Source organism: Polyodon spathula, chromosome 11 (assembly GCF_017654505.1).
Source record: "Polyodon spathula isolate WHYD16114869_AA chromosome 11, ASM1765450v1, whole genome shotgun sequence".
NCBI classification, from domain to species: domain Eukaryota; kingdom Metazoa; phylum Chordata; class Actinopteri; order Acipenseriformes; family Polyodontidae; genus Polyodon; species Polyodon spathula.
The window spans coordinates 31,200,221-31,225,844 of record NC_054544.1 but is presented as its reverse complement, the minus strand read 5'-3'; the positions used below and the strand labels follow the sequence as shown (position 1 = coordinate 31,225,844).

The 25,624-nt window shown below is 35.2% G+C and overlaps 1 protein-coding gene across 3 annotated transcripts in view; it reads right to left on the bottom strand.

The window, feature by feature from the left end:
• Positions 1-23,729, bottom strand: part of LOC121323697 (serine/Arginine-related protein 53-like) — a 105,212-nt gene extending 81,483 nt beyond the window's left edge. For 2 of the 3 annotated variants that reach the window (XM_041264894.1, XM_041264896.1), the window contains exons 1-4: positions 23,631-23,729; positions 20,290-20,468; positions 17,164-17,292; positions 5,326-5,514 (exon numbers count right to left, since the gene is read on the bottom strand). In XM_041264894.1, coding sequence (XP_041120828.1) covers positions 5,326-5,514; positions 17,164-17,292; positions 20,290-20,456 — 485 coding nt within the window. In that variant the 5' untranslated portion in view covers positions 20,457-20,468; positions 23,631-23,729. Of the gene's footprint in view, positions 1-5,325; positions 5,515-17,163; positions 17,293-20,289; positions 20,481-23,630 lie in introns of all 3 variants that reach the window. The other variant, XM_041264895.1, reaches the window with a different exon arrangement.
• Between the last annotated feature and the right edge of the window lie 1,895 nt (positions 23,730-25,624).

Sequence of the window (25,624 nt, the reverse complement as noted above, 5' to 3'; positions counted from 1 at the left end):
CAAATGTGTTCTGTTGTCAGTGTCTGACCATTGGGAGACATGCTGATACAATACAAACCTGACAGTGCGACTGACTATGTGATGGTACAGTAGGAGCATGACTAGTGCCATGTGTGCAGATCTCACACACACACACACACATTTTATATATATATATAATCTCAAGTCTGTTCTGCTGCACACAACTTGGCTATTCTATTGTTGTCTTCAGATATAAAAATAATAATAATAATAATAATAATAATAATAATAATAATAATAATAATAATAATAATAATCCAAAACACCACTCTTTTGAACAATGGGAAAATGACTAGCTCAGTGTTTTAACATCAATAGTATAGTCAGCGTGCGCCTAACCAAACATTCAATTCTGTGCTGGAACTGAAGAAACTCAAGCATGAATATCGTTGTACATTATCGGCTAAAATAACAAAAACTGCCGCCGCTTTTAGCCGATAACGTACACCAATATTCATGATTGAATTCATGATCGGTACTGGCCGATTTGAATAGATGACCATCGGGAAAGAAATCTTTACCGGTGCACCCATAAAAAAAAAAACCAAAAAACATATACACATTTTATATATATATATATATATATATATATATATATATATATATATATATATATATATATATATATATATATATATATATATATATATATATATATATATATATATATATATATATATATATATATATATATATATATATATATATATATATATATATATATATATATATATATATATATATATATATATATATACACACATAAGGTGTAGTTGTTCACCACAAGTGGTACAAGTCACTGTTTGTACTGGATGAAGCAGACACGCTTCTTACACCAAAACACAAAACTGCAACACAATTACATGAATCTGAAGGGAGTTGCTTATTTGCCGTTCCTGCTGCCCAGAAATACTCATGGCCACTTAATTACTATGCCAGCAAACCACAGATAATGAAGAGCCTGTTGATATAATACAGTACAAAGCAATCTATCCAATACTTTTTTTTATTTTTATTTTTTGAAGTATTTCCATTCACTGCCTGCAGTCCTACAATCCGAGACCAAGCTTTTTTTTTGTTTTGTTTTTAACACAATAAAATCAAATGATGGTTACTGGGCTATAACACTTATCTATCCACTTGCTTTAAATAAACTTACACGTATATGTTAAAGAAACACAGTGACAGCTCTGCTTGAGACCTGGCAGGACTGCACGTATATGTTTCTGGGTTGGCACAGGCAAGACAACCTTTTAAATGGATCTTCCAGCACAGAGGATAATAAATACTGTACTATGCTAATCAACAATAATTGTAATACAAAAAGGGACATCACCTGCAGCTTTTCCCTATAAAAGAGACATGAATATTTGCTGTGTAGACTACAGACAGCCTGTACCATGATATATTTATGCAAAACAAATTCAACAGCAACCACTTTACCCTATTAGTTAAAAAATAATGTTCCGTAAGTGTGCCCTTCAGGGCTGATTCAGGAACCTCTGAGTCAATAAAGATGTAGCAGTATGTGTACAAAACCCCAATGCAAGTCTTTATTTGCTACAAGCAAAATGTTTTACAGTGCCTTTAATGGCTTCCTGCCAAAGATGCCTTCCATTAAACAGTATTAGAGTACGAAATGTTTGTAAATCCAAAGGATAACTTGTCATGAACAATTACATACGATTTACAGAGCTATGATAATGTAGTGCATATATTTCTAGCCAGATAAATGTACCAACACGCTTACACGGACATATAGAAGACAGCTATGAATTTATATTGACATTCTTCAAAACATATTTGCAAATAAAAAAGGTAAACTGCTGCAAATGTCTTTCCCATGTCAGCCTAACAAGTGTAGTGCAGTGTCAAAAGCACACTTCCTTCCTTGCAATCAAACGTTTACCCTTTGCCACTGGTGAAAGGCAACAAGATCTCTTTACAATGTCTCGTCTTTTTCAATAAATTTTGCATGAAAACATGTTACCCAAGCACAAAGTTGCCTGCTGTCATACTAGAAGTGTGATAAATGTTTAATGAAAACAACACCACACAGCTTGGTGTCAGACAACAGCTATCACACAGACTCGCTTTGATCTAAACAGACTCTTTAAAAGGGGTTCAGAGCATGCTTCATGCCACACAACTCTGTAACCTGTATGCAAATAAGGTACAATTTGCATAATGACTTCCTGCTGCAAGAAGAAAAGGGGAATAGAAAATGACAGTCACCGAATGTATGATTGCTGTCAAACTCCAAAACTTTGACATTTCCGACTTGCATTTAATGTATTTATCCAAGAGACGGATAAAAAAACAACAGGACTATAGTCATGTGAATTAACCAGCCATAACCATCCCTCCCTGCCCAAAACAGTTTTGTTCATGCTTTGATCTGATTGTCACATCACTAGGCAAAATACAGTTTCATGCATTTTTAGGTTTTGCTCGCTCTCTCTCTCTTATAAAAATGTACGTTTTTGTTCTTACACAACATGATGCAGAAAACAACTAAGACAGCTGATCTCATTTAGACAAAACAGGTATGAAACAGCAGCAGCAGCAGCCTTAAGGAAACAAACACATTCAAAGGCTGCCCTTAAGTTACGCACTGATTGACTTTTGTTGTGGAAAATCGACTCCTCATCACATAAATTCTTGGGTGATGGATTTGAGCATGCGCCAGAGAGTACTGTACTGCCCTTTGGAAGATTACAAACAAGCTATAAATACACAGACAAGGTCTACTGCTTATTTGAATGTCAATTTCCAAAATTAGAAATTGATGAATACATATATTGAAAAGATACATGGTAATATATGTCAAGAGCTAAAAAGTTTCAATGCATTTAATTTTCTTTTAGTAAACCGCACTTGGAAATATATTATTATTTTAACTACATCTGTTTCTAATTTGTAAATCGAAGCAAGTGTAAAACATCAGGCTGTACAGTATGTAGCATAATTGATGCACGTCAATCAGTTTTATTGTAACAGAAATACTGGAAGGTGAAAGAACTTAGAATAGAAAATGCTAAAAAAAAAAAAAAAAAAAAAAAATGTATGTACATGAGTGACCTTTGGAACTAATACCAGCAGTTTTACTTTGCCGTCCTTCATCCAATCCAAGGAATGTTTCACATGGAAAACTGGATTTTTTTAACCTATTGAACCTGTTAAGTTTCTTTAAAATGTCCATATTGTTGAGGTGTGAACCTGGCTTTATAGTATGTACCACTTTAATCAAACAATCAACCCTTTCTATCACGAGATCAACTGGGAGTCATGGGTTTCAAGCCAATGATTTATACCATTTTCTGTGGTTTGTAGAAAAATATTCATGAACAGTCCCTTTCTTTATTCTAAAATCAGCACCACTTTCCAGTGCACAAAAAGCACCCCCACAGTGTAAGAATCTGAGATAATTATTCAGCATGCATCAGACTGACTTTATATTATTAACTTTGCTAGTTAACATGTATTTAACATCCACAAAATATTGGACAAAGATTTTAAAACTAGCTTTAAAAAAAAATGCTTATTAAAATAATGGAATATGTCTAATACAGTGCTCCTCGTTATAATGCGGGTCTCGGGGGGGGGGGGGGGGGGGGGGGGGGGCACGACACAATAAGCGCGTTACATACAAAAGAGTGGTGGGGTGCCGCAGGACACAACACACATCTGACTAAAACACATCTGACTAAGATTCCCACTTATGGAACACTTTAATTAGCAGTTTTTAAAACTATAAATAGCCTGGCTAAACTGTGGTCCTGAGTTCGGTTCGAAACGACAGACAAGCAAACCAAGTGCGAGAAGGAGAGCGGGTCAGGCGAGGGGAAGAGGGAATTGGCTCGCCCCAGGTTTGGCTGCCGGAGCGGGGCTGAAGCAAAGCTGAAGCGTCTCGTCTCCCGGAGAAAGCTTCAGCTCCTCTCGCAGCAAAAAAAAGTAAATATATTAGGAAAGATAAACCACGGAATAGGCCTAATATTTATTTTGTTATAAAACAAATGCAGAATAAGATGTCAGTGTTATAGTATCAGTGCAGCTTTTTTCAGTTCAGATACTGTATCAAAAGGGAGAGACAGAAATGTTAGTCAGACTGAGAAGTTGTTTATAGTTTGAACACCAGTACTGTATTTATTGTAGAAATATTGCATGAATCACTAGTATAGGGAATTGGGGGATGTGCTGTAGGAGCGTTATATCCGAGGTGCGTTATAACCGAGAACCGAAAGTGAGGGAGCACTGTATATTATTCCTAATATCTTTATTGGTTTTATATTGATGGCATTAGTTTAGTTTAATCTCATAATATTAATTATGAATATCATTTAAGCTATCAGTCTGAGCAAATTTAATAATAATTAAAATCCTGTTCCTGCTAAAAACCTCATAGTATACACTTGAGCTAAGGGGTACAAAAATAACTGTTTTGTCATTCCTGTGGATATAAATATTATAAGTTGAAAGGCTGAAAACGCAAGATTACTTTCTTCAAGAACTTCGGCTTTTTAAATTCAACTGAAGTGTACACTACAAAGCAAAGTACGACAGTTGAATTGGTCTCTTTCTTGAATCCTCTTGGCTGCAACCAGCATGCATAATTATTTGTAATTATGAGGGAATTTCATGGTAGGTTTCACAAGGACAGATAAATTGCTTTCGTTTTGCTTGGCATTAGTTTACAATATACATGACTAGTCTCTTGTTTCTAGTTATACACACACTGGACTCTATCCTTCCATGCACAAGAATTTAATACACCAAGGAAGAAAACACTCTAGATCAGTTTTTTTCTTGACAGTACCTACATAAATCTATAGGAATATATTGATTTTTGTTTGAAACTTGAAAAAGGCTGGTATAATTGTATTCATTTTTCAAAATGGGGCCAGTCACTAAATTAACACAGAGGACAAAAGGCATTCTTCCCAGCGAAATTGAGAGATGTCAGTCATTCTGACTGACAACTTCACTTCTTGTCAGTTGCTAACAACTGGCGAATCACATTACGCAGAGGTGATGAGAAAAAGAGGGGGGTGGGGGGCCTTTTGTATGGTAAAGCATTAACCGATTTTAATTTGCGGAACCATATCATGCATTTACAGTACGCTATTCTTCAAAACTTCACTGACTTGCATATAAGAGCTGCTTTAAATGTTAACATAAACCATGGTGTACTTTTTTCAAAACCCATGTTTTTTTGTAATAAATGTAATATTAACTTACCTATGATATAGTTTTCCTGCAAATATGTACCAAGTAGTTGGAAAGCATTATAAAACAGTTGCTTACCCTTGCTTGTCAGAGATAGACTCCCTCCCCTTGCCTCTTTCTTTGTCTCTGTCTCTATCCCGGTCTCTTCCCCTGTCCTCTCTGGTTTTTCTTCGGCTTCTGTCTCTCGTCTTGCTGCGACTGCGGCTCCTCTTCCGGTTGGACTTGCCGCTGCTGTGACTCTGTGACCGCCGGTGTCTGGAAAGTGACCTGCAGGGCAGCAACAGGGTTAGGAGAGATGTTATTGGAAACTGCAATAGACTTGTGGGTCCATGTAAAAGTCGAAAATAAAAATTGCATAGATTATGCGATACACTATGCTTCCAATATAAGAAATGGGGATTTGTGAAACTGTTCTCATTGGGGTCTAGTGGATTTTAAACATGTTGGAGGTTTAAACTGACTGCAGGGCTCAAGTGTTATTTTAAAAAATGTGACCAGACTGCACAATACAGCTTGGCAGTAAATTCTGCAGCCTGGGTACAAAACAGCAAGACTCCAGCCAGCTTCTTGGGCAGCAAGTGAACCATATCCACAGATGTCGACAGGGGACCTGGAATGTAAGGGGAGATAAAACAAGAAAACGCAAAGCTGTCCGTTGGCATGTATGTAAGCATTACCTTCCACTATACTTTAGTATGTATAATTAGTAGTACACTTCATTTAATTATTCAAAACAGATTTAAAAAAAAAAAAAAAAAAAGCGAGCCTTTAAAATACTCACAGGTTAAAGCTTTAAGAACATGGCCAAACATGGAGAATAAAGAAATGTATGTGCAGATCTCTAAATTAAATGCATCTCTTTTTAACAAGCTTTCACTGTTTAAACCTCTGCTGTCTCTAGACCAGTCTTTTATGAAGACAAAGCACTACAAGAGAGCTGGAGCAGTCTGGCCTGGCTGAGTGTTAGAGAGCTCCATGTCCTGAATCTGACTCAGCAGGGGGCGGGGGAACGTTTTCTTCAGTCATGGTGTTAGTGGCAATGCTATCTGGGACAAAGGAAAAATCCAGACACCTAAAGAGGATCATTTTCTGCCAAAATGTGTGGCTTCCCTGCTGCTTGGCACCTCAGGGCTTCTCCAGTCTCTACACATGTCACAATCAGGTATGCAATGGTAGGCAGTGTATCTTTTGAAAAGGTCTTCTATGGATAAGCAATGGCAAGCTTAAACTTCCAGTAAGACCTAATGTTGCAATTTACCCAGAGTGATCTGTATTAAATAGCCAGGAGGCTGCCATGTCAAATCTGCTAATACCCATTCAATTTATTATTTCTGTATTTCCCTGTAATGAAAGCATATAAATAAAACAAAAGAATACAGCAAATGATAAAAGACTTAATGAGAACCACGTAATACAATATCATGTTTTACGATTTTAAGATGCAAGCATATTTGGCTGTAGTTTTAATAAATAAATGTTTTAGTAATACTGTGCAGTCCAGGTGCTGTTACCAAAATAATGCTTTTGGAAAAGTTAGAATTCCAGAGTCTAGATTACATTGGTGTACACTTGCAGACTTTGCAGTAAAGTCAATATCCAAATATTCCTATACATGGTTTACGCCTATCATTTTTACTGAAATATTTCCATATTTTAGCAAACTTAAAAATTTAAAATGAAGCATAAAACACGATCACTACACAGACTTAACAAATAGCAAATCTGTTAAAAAGTGTACTCCTGGGTCAGTAACAAATTTGATTTCACAGTGCTAATAGAGAGCCGAAATGCAGTTAAATGTCAATTTCATTACTGAAACATTCTCCTTCGAGAATTATTAACTCATTTGAAGCCAGAGTAAAAATGTTTTAATCCAAACAGCAGATAAACAGTTTGCTATATTTTCTATTTGACTTTTTTTTCCCCTATCTCTTCAGGGATTGTCTCCCTGTGGCCAACACATATTTGTATTCCTATTAAGAGCTAACCATTCCTCAGCCAATCCATTAAATCTTCCTTACACTATTGGCCAGGACCATTTTCGCAGTGAATTATCAATAAAGTAATTACTGCCATGCTATAGCAGACTCCGGCTTATCTCTGCTGACCCCAATACATGCATGGATATGATCCCCAGACAGAACCCACTTGGATAATTATATCGTTGGGCGTGAAGGTGGATGGTGTATCATTGTTATCTTGCTATATTACATTTCTGCAAACACATTTTCATTGAAAATTGTACATTAATGGTAGTTATATGATACTGTTAGTATTGGAAACAGGATAAACTTAATGTAGTGTGCCTTGTGGAATACAGACTGTGCTAATTCCATTATTTACACGCTTTTTTTTTTTGGACAAAGAACACAGTTTCAGGAATGTTTATATATGATCTGCTTCTAAATTGTTTTAAAAGGACAGGCATCTTTTTTATTTATTTATTTTTAAAGCAATTTATCACTTTTGCACCAATTTAAATGGCACCACACCACTGAAACCCAATTAAGACCAACGGCTGACCTTGGTTCCTGCTGTCAAGCCTAATCAGCCCTTTTCTCCTGCCGAACAGAAGCATTAGAAGTCACCAATATTCATCTATCTATCTATCGATCTATGATACAAAAAGTAAATTCTGCCCAACTAATAAACTATGAAGGTGGTCTGAGATACAAAACATAATAAAACTTTCATATACAGGGAAAACACCGCCTCACTGAGTTTCTTTTGAACCCGTAGAACAAGTCCACCCAAAATATCTCTACTTCCCTAATATGTTAAATATTCTATTATGAAAAAAGGTATTCATCCAGTAAAAATAAACAAATACAATACTATCGCAATTATGTTTTAACATACGTAAAAATGTAACAATATAAAAAATGCACACATACAACAAAACGTACTGTACTGTCTCTTGATTCAAACTATGACAGAGTTACCTAAGACGTTCTGATAAGACATGAAGATCTGCATCTACTTCCTATGTTACTAAACAATAGCCAGTTCATAAAGAGATTAGCTGTATTCAAAGTAAGAAGCAAGTGTTACTGCTGTCTGAGATCACTTGATGTGTCCTCGGAGTATAACTATAATCTACAAGTGCTTTGAGGGTGGACTGTTGTTCTAAAATGTTTAGGTTTGATAGTATTGACAGAGCGACTTTGTGAACAGCGGCAAAGTGGCACATTCATAATGCATTACAAATGAGTAATAGCATTAAAGAAGGGGGAATATCCTCTCTATGAAAAAAAGTGCCAAATGAGAAGTCTTGCTGTATTCCATTCTTACCAGAAAAATAAAAATGTTCCATCAAATGTAATTCTTGTCTAATAACAATTCACTGTTTGGTTTGGCGTTTATTTGTTCTGCAATGTCCTGTACCCAAGAAGTAAGAAAGCTGTTAAATTAAAGTTTACCTACATTTTTTTCAGAAAATCCTATATGAGGTTGATCAATTTTCAACACAGATGTCGTGAACGAGTGGCGACAGCCTAATAATGTTTACGGTCGTCTGCACAGTCAAAACACAAGCTGCTAAAGGTTCTTTTTCAATGTTACTTAAACCAGAAAAAACCACACACAGCAGTTTTATTGCTCTTTACAATCAGGATGTCTGAATTCAACGGTCACGATTTTTTCGAAGACCTGACCTGGTTTGTTTCTGCCACACTACTGAAAGCAGTTAAGGAAGAGATTTATTTATTTTTTCCTGGAATTTAAAAAGTTAATAATGTATTTAGTCAGGCAAATGCATGCATGTATAAATACCAACTCAAACACTAACAAAAAATAAGAAAAAAAATCAAACTGAATTGTTCTTGTTTCTTCTCTGCAGGAAACGGCAGTACTGCTTGGAAACCTACTGGACTGGACATAGTGCAACTGAGTGGGATATTGGTCATGCTTCAAGTTTGCTCAAACTTAACACCCTCAACCTTCAGTGAATAGAAGAAACAATTAATTGAACAAGCTGTTACAATGCAATGCATTATTCCAGGTATGTTTAACATACACATTAAAGGCAAGCTACACACGCTAATTAAAATGTTTTAGAACACCTTGGAGGAATACTAATTCTCACTACCAATAAATAACCTTCATATACAAACAGCTGTCATCTCCCGAGTGAATATTATACAGGCTGAATATGATACAAATATGTTAACCACCCCGGCTTTTGAGTCTTCTTCAAACATAAAATTTTAATTTATGATATTCCTTTAATTATGCAAGCTGCTGAAAATATTTTCCCAAGCTGTTTCCTCTTTTCAAGCAATGAGTCAGTATTTATTTATTCTTATGTTTTGTTTGAATAACTTGACCAATTATAATCAATTCAAAACAAGTACTGGTGTCATTCACCAAGGTGAAACATTCTAATTTAAATCCATGCAAAAAAAATATTGAGACCAAAATATTAACATTAAGAAATTTAAACAAACAAACAAACATCAAAAATAAAATTGCAGAAATACGAAGCTAGAAAAGTTTCGTCAGACATGGTGCCCTCCCACCCAGCCAAAGGTTGTTTTAGTGAAATTCAAACATCTTCAAAAGGCTCCTTACATCCAGATATACCCTTATGTCATAAGACATGCAATGGTATGCACAGATGCCTGGCATCACTCAGCAGAGGTACAATAATTCTCATACCAGAAATCTCAGGTTCATAAGCATCCCCTACTTGAAAAGGTCTCCAAAGCAACTTGAAATGACTAACTCCATTAGCACTTTAGCCCAGTCGCTTAACTCTATACGGTAAATACCTTTGCAGGTCAATTGTGACTTACTACCCAATGAGTGTTAATTTGCTAATTTCTTCGCAGGTAATCAATTGGAATTTAAAATCCAGGATCAGAATTTTTTTGCACTAAATTTAACTGCTGCTCAGTTCGCATAAATCGCTTTTGCCAGGGCCATCTGTACTATTATGAGTGCCTGCAGAGCGGCTTGAGCAAACAAGCACATTTCAGAACAAGTTTCAGTGATGTGTCTTTAATTAGCAGGTGTGCCCTTGGGCTACATAATTTTTTATTTTTTATTTTTATACATGTATATTTATGAAGTGGTACAAGATCTGAAGACTTTCTTTAACAGCATTTTATTGTTTAAATGTGGACTGGCTATGCTGTGTACTTAAGTGATTTAGAACCTCACAACTCTAGAGTAAGAAAAATCATAAATGCTGAAAGAAAACAGGTGGAAAACTGTAAAACTAGAAAGAATGCACGACACAAAACAGATACAAATACCATCAGCAAAAAGGAAACTACACTTAATTAAATATAAACTACATCTGGAATACTGGACTCATAAAAAGAGAAAGTATTCATTTTCATTGATCCAAGGAAATGAAGTCAGTGCTTTTTGATAAGCAGGGAGAAAATCGTCTCTGACATAGGTGTTGAATGAGCCGTCCTTATATATCATTGTGAACTACAAGTAATGAATCTGGCCCTGATCTAATCCTTACCTAAATAACCAAACATTGTTTGGTTTGGTATTTAACTATCGCCAACTAACAAATAAGAAAGTTGGCAAATCAAACTTCATCTTATTTTTATTTTTAAAATCTTAAAAAAGGTTGATCAATTTTCAACAGCACGATGTGGTGAACCCCTGTAATGGTAATGAGTTAAAACAGCTTAGTAATGCTTAAGGTGATCTGCCTCAAAGTATGCTTTGATTAATAACGGTTTGGACAAAATGTACTCAAAAAGTTTGTTTTTTTTAAATAAAAAAAGAGCTGTCCCAAAGTGATGGCACAATTAAAATCATAAAAAATAGAAGGGGTACATTTAAACATTTTAAAAATGAAATACCAACATTTTGCTCATTTAAAGCAATTTATCTACAGCCGTGTGCACACACACACACACACACACTATACAGTGTTTAATATACTTAATAATTAATTAATAAGTAATTAACAAAGCAAATTAAGATGAACTTAAACCAGAACACTACTCTCTCACCCGCCTCTAATTTGCTTAATAAAAATAGCAGCCAATGCTGGTTATCGATTGTTGCAGTCTACTGTAGTACATTAAGCAGCGGTCAAACACGTGTTTATTATTGGATAAACATCTTCAGTATTCTGGCAGTATTTTAATCTTGTTTCTGATTTTGGGCACCTGTTCAGTTACTTGCTTGTTAGGTATTACGGTGAATGAGGGGGTCACTGCTAGAACAGAGGGAGCCAATGTTACTTAAGTTGTTAAAAATAAATATTTTGTAGCAGTATGGGAGGAAACTATTTTCTTTGAGAGGGATTGTGCCAATTTGGAGCAACACAGACTGGAAAATATGAAATTCTATTATAGTAGGTTTAGGGTTGTTTTTCTTTTTGATAACCAAATCATAAATGGATGATGTAGCAAAACTATGTTATTTGACAGAAACAGTGACTGTAAAAACAAGAATACATTTAGAGACATGAATTATATATATCTTCCAAAAAGTACATGACTTCTTGTTTTTTTAGTATTTTTTTTTTGTTAATTAAATATTACATAAATAATTAGAACCACATTGTCCTCCACAAAAAGCGATACCTGACCTTTTAGTTTATTAGCCTACAATTTACTTTACTGCTTTTCTGTCAAACCATTGGTATGACGTTTATATATGGACAAAAATCGCACAGCTGGCTTTGGTTAGGGCTCCACTACGCTTGTCTTTTGCAGGGTCTTCAAGACATGCACTTAACAAGATGTCAACTCAAATCTACCTTAGTGCAGCTAAAAAACACAAAAACAGAGCATCAGTGCTTCTATCAGATAATTAAATCCAGCAATTATTACATTTTTGGGCGGTAGGGGGCTTTATAGAAAACAAAAGGAATATGTTACATTACAAAAATCCCCACTGTTCCTTTTTTTACTCATTAAGCACTAGCCTTGGATACAAACATAGCTGTCAGAAGTTAGAAAACATATCCAACTAACTATTAAAATCCTGTGGAAAATGTTAGTATTCGATTGGACTGCTTTCTTCCTTCTTAATGCTTAATGACTTATTCCTCAGGGACATTCTTAAAAGCTCTGAAAAAGAATGTTGTCCTTGAGTAGAAAGTTTCACTCTGCGTCAATCAGGAGCTCAGCAGATCCATGTGCTGAAATGCAAGTCTGTTTAAACTAACAAATGTGTGGAGCTGGCAAGACAGTATATGCACCAGCATGGAATGCGAAGCACGGGAATTCGAAAAGAGCTGAATATTTGGCTTCCATCAATGCTAATATGTCATAGGAAAGGACAACGATGAAAGAATATGGTATCATATGGAAATCCAAACAGGGTGATAGCCACAATTGTTTTGCTAATTATGGACAAACACTGTCAAGTAGCTTTAAAAGAAAAAAAAGGCAGGCAAACTTCGGTCAAAATACTTCAGGTTCTGACCTCTACATAAGCAAATACATTTGTTGCCCCACCAAACCTGATCGATGTTGCTAGCCAAGGCCAGCCCGTGCCTTAAGCTTATTCCCTTTATCACATGGCCCGGAGCATTATTAAACGAACACTAAAATGGCTACAAACAGCTCACTGACTACACAGAGTCCTGCCAATTAGAAATAATTAGACAGTCATTTTGGTGGCAAGTCTTTTTAGGTGCATATATAATGATGCACTGGTGCTTATTAGCCATCTCATATGAGCTCCGCTCAAACAGTCCAAAATAATTATGTGGTGATCACAAAGCCTTGCACATCTCTGTACTTCACCTTAATGCATTTCAAAAATCCACTTCATTACCTCTAGTAATTAATCCTTCATTAATTGCAGGAAAAACCCAGTTTACTGTGCTATGTTTCTAATTATCATCTTATAAATAGTTATGGTTCTAATTAATGTGTTCATTAGGATGAATGTTTTTCCCAAAGCCTTGCTTAGAGCAAAGGGTCAGCTTTTCCCTCAGAAGCCTAACTAGCCATAAGGTGAGGCCATTTGGATGCATTTGCTTTTATTTTACTACATTCAACCTGCTAATTGGCATTTAAAACCCAATTTGGAAGAACTTCAAGCAGCTTAAATAGAAAAAGTAGGAGAGATTTATTTTGTATTTATTTTCTAATTCTGAGGTAAAGCTTTCTACTTCCTAACAAACAGAACTTAACGTGATTGTAATATATTTACTGCATGACTTTTTTTTTTTTTTTTTTTTTTTTAACTGCTTGACGACCAAAACCAATGTGCACCAGACCACAGAAATAAGGGCTCAGTACAGTAGTTTACTAAAGCTGAGAAATTGTATTACTAAAAGATAATGATGTATATTGAAATGTTGTTATTCCAATGTTGTTATTACTTCCAAGATTAAAAGCCCAAAAGGTTAAACCAAAACTTGACATATTTATACTGTCATGCTAGAGGTCAAAGTAGAATAGACATGTTACTATTAGTTACAGCTTATTTGCACTGGTGTTTAATGATGCATTTGAATTACCATATAATGATTGCTTTGCACATTTATCTACATGTACAAATGCAGGTCCTCTATCTTTCTATAACATGAAGTTCTTCCTATCCAGAAATATTACTGTAGCATTTTTTGTCCTTCTTTCTTTCTAAAAAATTTTCAAAGGATGAATGGCATCCAAATGTTTCAAAGCAAAAAAAAATAATAATAATAATTGCTTGTCATTTGCAATAAGTCAACAAGTTAGAGGCTAAATATATGTTACAACTTGCTAGTACAGCATATATAGATCCATTTCAACAATGTAATACGGCCATCAGGGTAATTTTGTGAAGACACAGCATCAACTCCCTGCCACCCAGTAGCCCCTTAATCAACCATGGTAATGGAAAGCGCTGTGTGGCTTTGATTCAGCCCATTTCATTGTTGCGGTCATTGTGTAGGATTGCAGTCCGATTCCCCCTACTGATTCCCTTTATGTTTCCTTCTATTGACTAGCCACAATAATATAAAGAGTTCAGCCACTATTAAATGTGTCCACTGCTTTTCTTTTGGCTTGAGAATCAGCTGTTTTAGACCCTACTCTTGAAAGTCTGCTCAATCCTCTAAAAGGCTACATTTATTTTGTTTTTACCCGTCATCAGCTTACTGTTAACAAACTTGTAAAGGATGCACATTGCCCTCCATAGCAATATGACAACCTAGAGATCCCATAACAAAGCCCCCCACTCGCTGGATCTCTCCGTTTTACTAAGCTCTCGACAGAAAACAAACAGCATGTATCTGACCTTAACCTTGGAACACTATAATAAAGTTGAAGAATGAGAAAAGTTCATCAGCTGTGAGATTTTTATCGTTGAAAATTGAGCAAATCTGATTTTACATTCAGTGCTCTCTATCACTTTTTCATGTTGCTCAGCACCTGTGGACTTAAACAAAAATTCCAAATGTGTTTCACTCACTCAACATCTGACACCTGCTAGTGTGAAGCCTAATGAAAAACAGATTTGCACAGTTTGCCCGCACGAGCTCAGATAAAAGATTAATCCAGAGATATAGTTAAAATCTGCATTTTATTCCAATAAATTTGATCCTGCAGGTAATCAAAGAAAACTGTAAATGAAATTGTTTGTTGAATAATCTCCAACCTGGAGACTAGCATTGAATGCTGCCTCTTTAAAATAAAATTTAAAAAAAGATAAAAATGCAGAATTATAATCACAGCCACCAAACAAATTAAAATGTAACGGATGCCTTCACGGTTTAGCAGGGCTAGAGGTTACACCATGGCTTGTGTCTAACCATTAAGACATTCATTAATCCCAGTGCATAAACATTCACTATCTGACAAAACATTTCTCGCTTATTGGACGATCCTGCAACGCAGTGTTTGTTTTTCTTGTTCCTGGACGGAATGTAAACACAGTAAAGGGATACTTAAAATGCTGGATCCGAAACACAATTTCACACAAAGGAATTCAAAGGTAATATTCAAACAGGAACGGTCCTAATCTTCTCTTAGCAATATTTTTATGCCAGTATTATTATTCTCATTTCACTGAATAATATCCATACTCCCGGGCCATTTGCCTTCTCATATTTTATATCATGCATGCTTGCATCAAGATCCTCTTCTTCATATCCTGTCACGGTATCAATCACTGCCTCCTGTCCACTCAATAGAGTTTTGATTTATCAGCCAACGTCGCTCCGGACTACATAACTCGACCAAAACCATTTTAACATGACATTGACAAATAGCACCCCGGATCACATCAACCTGTTCCATTTAGTAAACTAAGAAACAGTAACTATGACATCCCTGCACTAGTATTCCATTATATTCCCCAGACTTATGTATATTAATGAGGAGATGGTATTTGAAACGCTTCTCCCACATCACCATCTAATGTGATCAAATTAGTAAATGGGATGATTTATTACATTTGGTTGAGCTGAGATATTTCTTGATATTGCCATGTGTGTAAACTGTTGCTTTTCAATTTTTTTCTGCCTTGTTTTACAGGTAGATTTTTTTATTGTCTTTCAAAATAGAGAGAGACAAATTTAATTAGGCACTCTCTTAAACTGAATACACTGTATGTATTTCGTAATGTGTAATTTGATGTAAATGTATCCTTTTAAGAGATTCCACGTCTATCTCATTTTTAGGGGGTAGTATGTATAAATAAGCCTTCCTGTTAATCAACATACTTCAAGAGGATTTCGGAAGATATAATCAGTACTATTGGCATTACCTATACTTAAATGGTCAGACGCAATGATTGTTTTAATCATCTACTTGCAAAAACAAAATATCTACCTAACAAAAGGAAGAGAACAAACCAGTACTAACATGTACTATAACTGCCTGATCCCACCAATACAGCTTGTATTTGTTCTTTTTATCTTCTCTGGGTTAATGAAGATATAAAAATACTCCTTGTGATTATTGTTATCCATTTGAATGATTCCTAAAGCCGCACACAAGTAAAACAAGCCTTTGTATACATTACAAAATGTGTCGTGTACAGTTCTAAAGGATTTGACAGCACACTGCAGTTTGCTGGTTAATTTGCAATATTAGTGACATTAGTTTCATTAACTATCCATGCACAAAGTACTTGCATTATGATGTTATGGTTATATTTGTTATTAAAAAACAAACCTAATGAATAGCAGTTGTTTGAAATGTTTTATGGTGGGTTTAAAATATAATTCCCAACAAAAAGGCTGGTATGAAATTTACATTTAATGTACAGTGTAGGTTAATGTATATGCTTTAGGGCTAGTATTTTTATGGGTGATATCATTTTGAACACCAGGGGTGATACTTTAATGCGCTGAACCTTTAATAGACGAATTTTAACAAACATACTTTAAAATAAACAGATTTCCGGAAAACAAGGAACACAGAGGTCTAGAACCAGAGAAATATTTGTTACAAAAAGCTAGTTAAAATAATTTTGTGACTTCCCATCACAGTATGCATGCAGAGGACATATTGTATTTCTTATCTTTGTTTTGAACATTTTCTTAAACATGGTGTCAGCTTGTGCCCGTCCCCTATTTACCAACCCTTGTCAAGATTGTTATAGGCTCTCTCAGATTGATGTACATGTTGCCAAAGGTAGACTCATCAGTTCACAGTCATGGTCAAAATGGCAAAAGGAATTTAGGCGGTATACTGTTAGATTATGGTTGCAGACAGTGCTTATTGTCTGACTTCATATTTTGCTAAAATAAAGGAGTAATCCTTCTTTTACTCATAAGCAAGCCATAATAACTGAAGGACAACACTCCTTGGACCAGTATCTCCAAGATGTCATAGGAAGTGGTGCGACTTTAGGGTACAGACTATTTCTGATGCCAATGACTATACATGTGGTCAAATGATTTCAGTCTTCTTGTTTGTGTGTTGCCTTTTTATCGCACAGTGTTCTGTATCTTGAGGAACTTGTTAGATGTTTAAAATAAAAACGGACAGGCATTACCTTCTTGCTCGGCTTCTTGACCCAGATCTTCGAGACCTGCAAGCCCTTTTTAGCTCAGCAGACCTGCTCCGGCTGCTTCGTTTCTTCCAGGACTCATAGGAAGAGCTGCTGTTGGACCTCCGTCTGCATCTAAAATATTTACGAGCTACATAGATTAATGGATGCACTTGTAATTGAGTATAGTAATTCAGGGTCACCCAAACAGCATAAACGTCTAGATTAAGAGCGAGTCATAGAACAATGTTTAGCGACTAGTGACTACTTGCAAGGTAAGCGTCTGCAGAATTTATGGGATTCTATAGGTCTTTTTGTACTGCAGTTGGTGTGAATCTAGTTTGATTGTTTGTGTGATATTTCTACTGTAAACCTGTTTACTCTCAAGAATTAAAGTCTACTCAATGCAAACGTCGTAAGAGAACACAGTTTTGGAGGCTAACACACAAAAAAAACATTTCAAGTGTAAGAAACTGATCAAAAGTACTGGTGATTATACTAAAAGAGAAAATGTACTGTACTTAATTGATCACTGGTATCAGTGTATAATTGAGTGAATACGTTACTGCCGCTATGCTTTTATGCCTAAAAAAATGTGTTTTCAAAGGAAAAGGACAAGTGTGCTAAGACTGGACTGATCTGCCTTTATGACTTCTTGAGATCCTTTCTGTACAACTCCACAAAATAGCACTGAAAGCTCTTCTTTTATTGCCATCTTATTATGTGTATTCTTCTTGTACAACCTCAGTCTATCACATGATATACAATTAAACAGACACTAGCCTTTTGGAATTTGCATCATTATCTTATAGCCATTGCATTAATACTTTGTTTATTTGAATATTGTACTCTGGTTTAGAACTTTATTCTGTCTGTTTACCATACAGAATTAATAACAGACACTCAGTATAAAGGGTTTTAAAATTGTAAATCAACTAAGAGAGAGATACACACACACATATTACACACAGTGCCTTGCAAAAGTATTTAGACCCTTCTTATGGTGTCCCATTTTGTGAAATTACAAAATGATGCATACTCGTTTTTTTAAACTTAATATTTTATTCAAAACTTGAAAGCTCAAACTGAAGACTTCTAAGGGCAAGATAAGTTATAGTAAATATCTGCAAAAACTAAAGAGAAAAAACTGAAATATGTTGATTGCATAAGTATTCAGACCCGTTAACTCAACATTTGGTGGAAGCACCTTTGACTGCAATTACAGCTGCAAGTCTTTTTGGGTAAGTCTCTACCAACTTTGCACACCAGCTTGGTGCAATTTGTACCCATTCTTCTTGGCAGACTCGCTCAAGCTCTCTCAAGTTGCTTGGGGATTGCTTACGGAAAGCAGTTTAGGTCTTTTCACAGATTCTAAATAGGATTCAAGTCAGGACTTTGACTGGGCCTCTCAAGGACATTCACTTTCTTATTCTTAAGCCACTCCAGTGTAGCTTTGGCCTTGTGCTTTGGATCATTGTCTTGCTGAACGGTGAATTTTCGCCCCAGTTTTAAGTCTCTAGCAGACTGACAGGTTTTCCTCTAGTATTTGCCTGTACTTTGCTCCATCCATTTTTCCTTCAATCCTAACAAGCTTTCCAGTCCCTGCTGAGGAGAAGCATCCCCATAGCACGATGCTGCCACCATCAAGCTTGACTGTAGGGATGGTGTTGACAGGGAGATTTGCTGTGTTGGGTCTGCGCCAAATGTAAAAGTTCCAATTTGGTCTCGTCTTACCACAACACCTTTTGCCACATTTTTGCAATCTCACTCAGGTGCTTTGTTGCAAACTCCATGCAGGCTTTGAGCTTATTTTTAGTAATGGCTTCCTTCTTGCCACCCTGCCTCACAGTGGCATCCCTCATCAGTTTCCTCCTTGCCCGGCTGCTCAGTTTGGAGGGACGGACTGATCTAGGCAGTCTGGGTGGTGCAATGCACCTTCCATTTCTTGATGATTGAGTAGACTGTGCCCACAGGGATATTCAGAGACCGATATTTTTTTGTACCCTTCTCCTGATCTGTGCTTTTCATGACTTTATCCCTGACTTGCTTTGAAAGCTCCTTGGTCTTCATGGTTGAGCCTTTGCTTGAAATTCACCAAGGAACCTCACACAGAGACAGGTGTTTCTATTCTGAAATCATGAGAATCACTAACATTGCACACAGACAGAGGCCATTAAACTAATTGTGTTGCATGTTAAGGTCATTTTGTGCACCTGAATTAAGGTTTGCCACAGCAAAGTGTTTGAATACTTATGCAATCGTGACTTTTCCATTTTTATTTCATATGAATTATCTATTTACTAATTTTTGTTTTTGCTTTGAATGTGTGGAGTAGGTTGTGTATATAACACATTAATTCCTACTTCAAAGTGTCATGACTGCAAACTTTAAGGCAAAAAAATGTGAAAACTGAATACTTTTGTAAGGCACTGTATGTGTGTGTGTATATATATATATATATATATATATATATATATATATATATATATATATATATATATATATATATACACACACACACACACACACACATACACACACACACACACACACACACACACACCCAATGTCTAACAGGAATTAAATATATTTTTACAGGTATACATAAATTATTATTAATGAGTGCAATGAGGCTGTGATGCCTGGGAGCCAATCATTTCAAAAGCAGGCATTTGTAAAATAACATTTTCCTCATCCTTTCGCTCTCAACATAAATTGTACACTAAACACTACACTGTAGTGGCTCTGTTTAAATCTGGGGATAAAAAATAAAACAGCAACTGTTCCACTAGATAGAACTGTCTCCTACCAGCACTGGTAAATAATTCAGTAATGCAGAGAAAAGGCTAGGCACTTATAAGCAAATGTAAATACTGAATAAGGAGATGGGAAGACAAGCATTAGGTTAAATGGGGTTAAGCATTTCTGCACAACCTTGTTTTTACCAAGATATAAACAGGAGGCAAAGTTCCAATTGTTCCAAATGAAGCTGTGGTTTTGTAATACAAGCTAAGCTGAGACCAACAAACACATTTCACCCAAACTTCCAGTGATGAAAGAGCAGTTAGCGTACTAACCCATCTGGCACGGCATACATTACTACCATGACACAAGCAAAAGCACTAACTGTACCGTCTGGTGCGTGAAGGAGATGGAGATCTTGACTTGGATTTTGTTCTTCCATACTTTTTCCTGCTTGTCACCCTGCATCCCGAGGAGCTGCTGGAAGATCGTCGACGATGCTTCTTTCTGCGATGGCTCCTGCTATCTTCCTCACTGTCTGATGAGTGCCGTCCCATCTTTACTGTAAACTAAACCAATACCTATTTCATACAGCAAGAAAACAGCAAACTGATGGTTGTATTCAACATGATGTATTCAACATGATATCTGTATATGACCCTTAACCACAGAGTGCCTTTCTTCTGCAACCTGTCTAACATAATTAACCATATATTACTGAAGGCTTTAATCTATAGTAGTTTTGAATAGGTTTCCTTACTATTACTGTGTGCATCGCTACATGTTTCTTTTACTTAAACTTGATTTTTTTTCCCCTGGTGAAATAGTTGCTTTAATTGCATGCCATTTGTTTTTTTCTTTTTGATAACTATGTTAACTTATAAGATCGAAAACAGCAGAGTAAGCTTATGAAATAGAAGGAGAAAACTTTTTCTTTTTTTTTATTATTTTTAAAAAATGTCACGATTGACTGAAAGTAACTCACAGGAATGTAATAGAGATTTCATATAGTATGGAATATGTCAGGGGTTGAAAAAACACATAATTTTTCCCTGGTTCTGGCTTTCATCCACATTCCTGCAATGTCTTGGCCCTCATCTATTTTCAATAAATACTGCAGGTTTATTCACCATAGGAGGTGAGGTTCTATGGTGCAACAGTATTTCCAAGGGTTGCACTAGTTTTATAACAACTTCAGCCAAAATAATTTTAAAATGTAAGAAAACCGCATATTCCCATTTGCAATGAAAAAATATCTACTACAGTTTTAAAGGATGTGTTTTATATGCATTGCAGTAACAATAATACTACTAAATGTAATGTCTGAATACTGAAGTTTGTATAATAGATGTATGTGTTTGTGGTCCTATGCTGGTCCATGGGGCAAATTCAAAGCAAATACAAACACAATGAGGTGCCCCCTTAGAAAAGAAAATAAGTTGGGAACATAATACACAAAGTCTTTTATGAAATGATCAATGAATTCCAAGTCATACAAAGTAGATGAAGGGGTAACTGGAAAGCTGGCAGTCTGACTGTGTTAACTCAGCTGTGACTGTATTATGTCTCTATCAGGTAATTTGCAGAATGTTTTACTATTCGAAGTCAAAACCACATCAACCCTGTTTTCAAGTCTCCACTAATAACAACAACTATTGCTATTACAAGGCTCCTAATTAAAAAAAAATATGGGTGTATTCATAAATGCTTTAGGTTTATCCTATAAACTGCATAAAATATAAACCTGTTACATGGAATATAATGCATTTTAAATTATTTTAAAACAAATATTTCCCATTTATATTTGTTTGTTTAATTACATTTACTGTGTCTTGGAGGTAATGATAGATAGATAGATAGATAGATAGATAGATAGATAGATAGATAGATAGATAGATAGATAGATAGATAGATAGATAGACACACACACAGAGGCTCTCAAAAGTATTCACCCCCCCCCCCCCCCCCCCCCCCCCCCCCCCCCCCCCCCTTGAACTTTTCAATGTGTTACAATACGGAATCAAAATGGATTTAATTAGGATTTTTTGCCACTGATCAACCCAAAAAAAGTCCATAATGTCAAAGTGAAAAATAAAATCTACAAATTGTTCTAAATTAATTACAAATACAAAACAGAAAACAATTGATTGCATAAGTATTCACCCCCTTGAGTCAATATTTGATAGCGGCACCTTTGGCAGCAATTAGAGCCACGAGCCTATTTGGATAAGTCTCTACCAGCTTTGCACATCTGGACACTGAAATTTTTGCCCACTTGTCTTTGCAAAATTGCTCAAGCTTGGATGGGGACCTTTGGTGAACAGCAATTTTCAACTCCTTCCACATATTCTCAATTGGACTGAGGTCTGGGCTTTGACTGGGCCACTCCAGGACATGGACCTTTTTGTTTTTAAGCCACTCCAGTGTGGCTTTGGCTGTATGCTTGGGGTCATTGTCCTGCTGGAAGATGAATCTTCTCCCAAATCCCAGGTCTCTTGTACAATTCAGCAGGTTTTCCTCCAGGATTTCTCTGTACTTTACTGCATACATTTTGCCCTCTGTCTTCACGAGCTTTCCAGGCCCTGACGCAGAGAAGCATCCCCATAGCATGATGCTATCACCACCATTCTTCACTGTAGGGATGATGTTCACAGGATGATGTGCGGTGTTAGGCTTGCACCAAACACAGTCCTTAGCGTTGAGGCCAAAAAGCTCTATTTTGGTCTCATCAAACAATAGAATCCTCTTCCACTTGGCATCATACTTGTCTTCTGGCAAACTCTAGCCGAGATTTGATGTGAGTTTTTTTCCCCCAACAATGGCTTTCTTTTTGCAACTCTCCCATAAAGGCGAATTTTGCTGAAGCACCCGGGCTACTGTTGCCGTATGCAGTGTCTCCCAGCTCAGCCGTGGAAGACTGTAACTCCTGAGTTGACATGGGCCTCTCGGTGTCCTCCCTTACTAGTGTATATATATACACACACACAATTTATACAGTACACACACAATGACAGCAATCATCATATGCCTAACCCTTTTATACTATCTAAGAATGTTCACTAAAAATGGTCACCTACAATCCAGCATTTTCTAGAAATTAGGTTCTGCTTTATCATATCGAATTTTCTAGCACCTTGTAGTCCGTACTAGAATAGCTTTAAAGGGTATGTACACTTTTGAATTGGCATTTTTGGGTTTTTGCAACAAAAAAGTAAAAATAAAAAATGCTGTAATAAATAATTGTAGACATATTTTTCTTGTAACTTTTTTCCTCATCCACAAAAGCAAAACTTTCCTAAAATTCTTTATTTTCGAGAAATTTCTAGAAATTATAAATTTCCATTAGGGTATGTAAACTTTTGACAACAACTGTATATATATATATATATATATATATATATATATATATATATATATATATATATATAAGTAAAATATGACACACACACGATTACAGAAATCAATCAAGTAGTAAAGACTACTGTCTCCCGTCACCATAGCACTTCCACAGCTGAAGGGCACGGGTACGATGTCCCCTAAAACACTGTAACGTATGTATAAAATTATGCAAATTTCGCGGGCGTACTGTCTGTATCAATCTCAGAATATAACCAATAACAACACCAGGCCTCGCTTTAGCACCATGCCGACACAAAGCGGCAACAGAGACAAAATATTCTTATGGTCGCTTTATTTTAGTATTCAGAAAATACATTGTTGATTAATCTTACCTAAATGTTTGTTTTAGTTATCCTTTTCCGTAAAGCAAGTAGCTAACTGTCTTGTTTCAAGCACAGCACCAGGGATGGCATTCCAGACCTAACCTGCAGTTCTCAGAGCGCATAGATCTATCCTTAAAGGAATCAATAATGGAGCAATCGTTCAAATAAAACTTCCCACGCTCTCTTACTTTACAAAAAAAAAAAAAAAAAAAAAAAAAAAAAAAGCTTCACAAACTACATACAAGTTTTTATTGCATATAAATTAATCTTTTCATTAAAAAAAAACAGTAAATAATATAATAAAATGTAAGAATTCAATAGATTAAAAAATGCAGAGGCATGCAAATTTCTATAGATTGCACTGTCAGATCCTATTTTTAATCTAGAACAGACAATATACAGTATATATATATATAATAATATATATATATTATATAATATATATATATATATATATATATATTATATATATTCGCATGCGCGTATGAGATGTCATTGTAATATTATTCTTAAGAATGTGCTCAAAATTTTTTGGGGGGGGGGTTGGGTATCCAACCCCCAACTCCCCACCCATAAAAAAAACGTCCACGGTTCTTCCAGAACTTGTCTCAACGGTCCACACCACGTTATATATATATATATATATATATATATATATATATATATATATATATATATATATATATATATATATATATATTATATATTATATATTTAGTTGTTTTTTCAGGCTCTTGCAACTCTGAGAACGTGTGTTTTGTGTCTACAAAACAAAAATCATAAATTTTATCTATATACATAGAGTATATCTAGAATATAGTAGTTCATAACATACAAGTATTGTAACGCCATGTCTAAAGTTTTTTCTATGCGTAGCATTTTGTAAAACGAGACTGTTACAATGTCTCGGATATTATTTTTACTTTACATATTATATATTATTATTATATATTATTATTATATTATTATTATTATTATTATAATAATAATAATAATAATAATAATAATAATAATAATAATAATAATAATAATAATAATAATAAACACTGCTTATGTTTAGTCCAGTTTAAAAAAAGTGATCGCTGATTACTTGATCACTTTTGTGATTAAACTTTTTTTACATGACCAATCTGCTGTTCATGTGTTTGAAAACCTCGCTACGTGCTATTTTTTCCTTTGCATAAAAAAATACGTTTATTAAAACATATAGAATGTAGTTTAAATGACATTCACCTCGGTGATTGTACGTATCATTATATTCCTAATGTGTTAAGACTGAAATAAACTCCACATCTGACTATAGTATACACAGTTTAATATTCTACTGTAAAAAAACATGTATCGTCTAATTTCCAAACATCCATCTACTAATTTCCACATGCATGGTTAAATTTTAGACATTTCACAATATCATGCAAATAAATCAAACAGTCGATCCAATTGGGATAAATCTCCTCCAGAATTTCACTTTACGGTATGAGTTTTTTAAGCATGAAATTTAAATACAGTAGAAAGTTATTTTATTTATTTATTTTATGTTGCGCGCATAAAACTGGAGTATACTATATTCCTTGTCCTTTTATAGTTGTTGATGTTTATGAGGAGACTGATATATATATATAAGATATATATATATATATATATATATATATATATATATATAATATATATATATATATATGTATATATATATATAATCGGTATCTGTATATGTTGTCTCCTGTTCTTATTTAATTAAAGCAGAGTATTAAAAAAAAAGAAGCGTATCGTGTATTTCTTTCCAGTATTAATAACATAGACTAGATTTGTTACTGTTATCTCAATTATGACGACGTTTAATAAAATCATCAATGATGTGTCACATCTCGTTTTAGTTTAAAAAAATAATAACGGGAAATCGGTCCAGAAATCTTTAACTTGGTTTCAGTTGTCATTAAAATGTGTGTGTGTGTGTGTGTGTGTGTGTGTGTGTGTGTGTGTGTGTGTGTGTGTGTGTGTGTGTG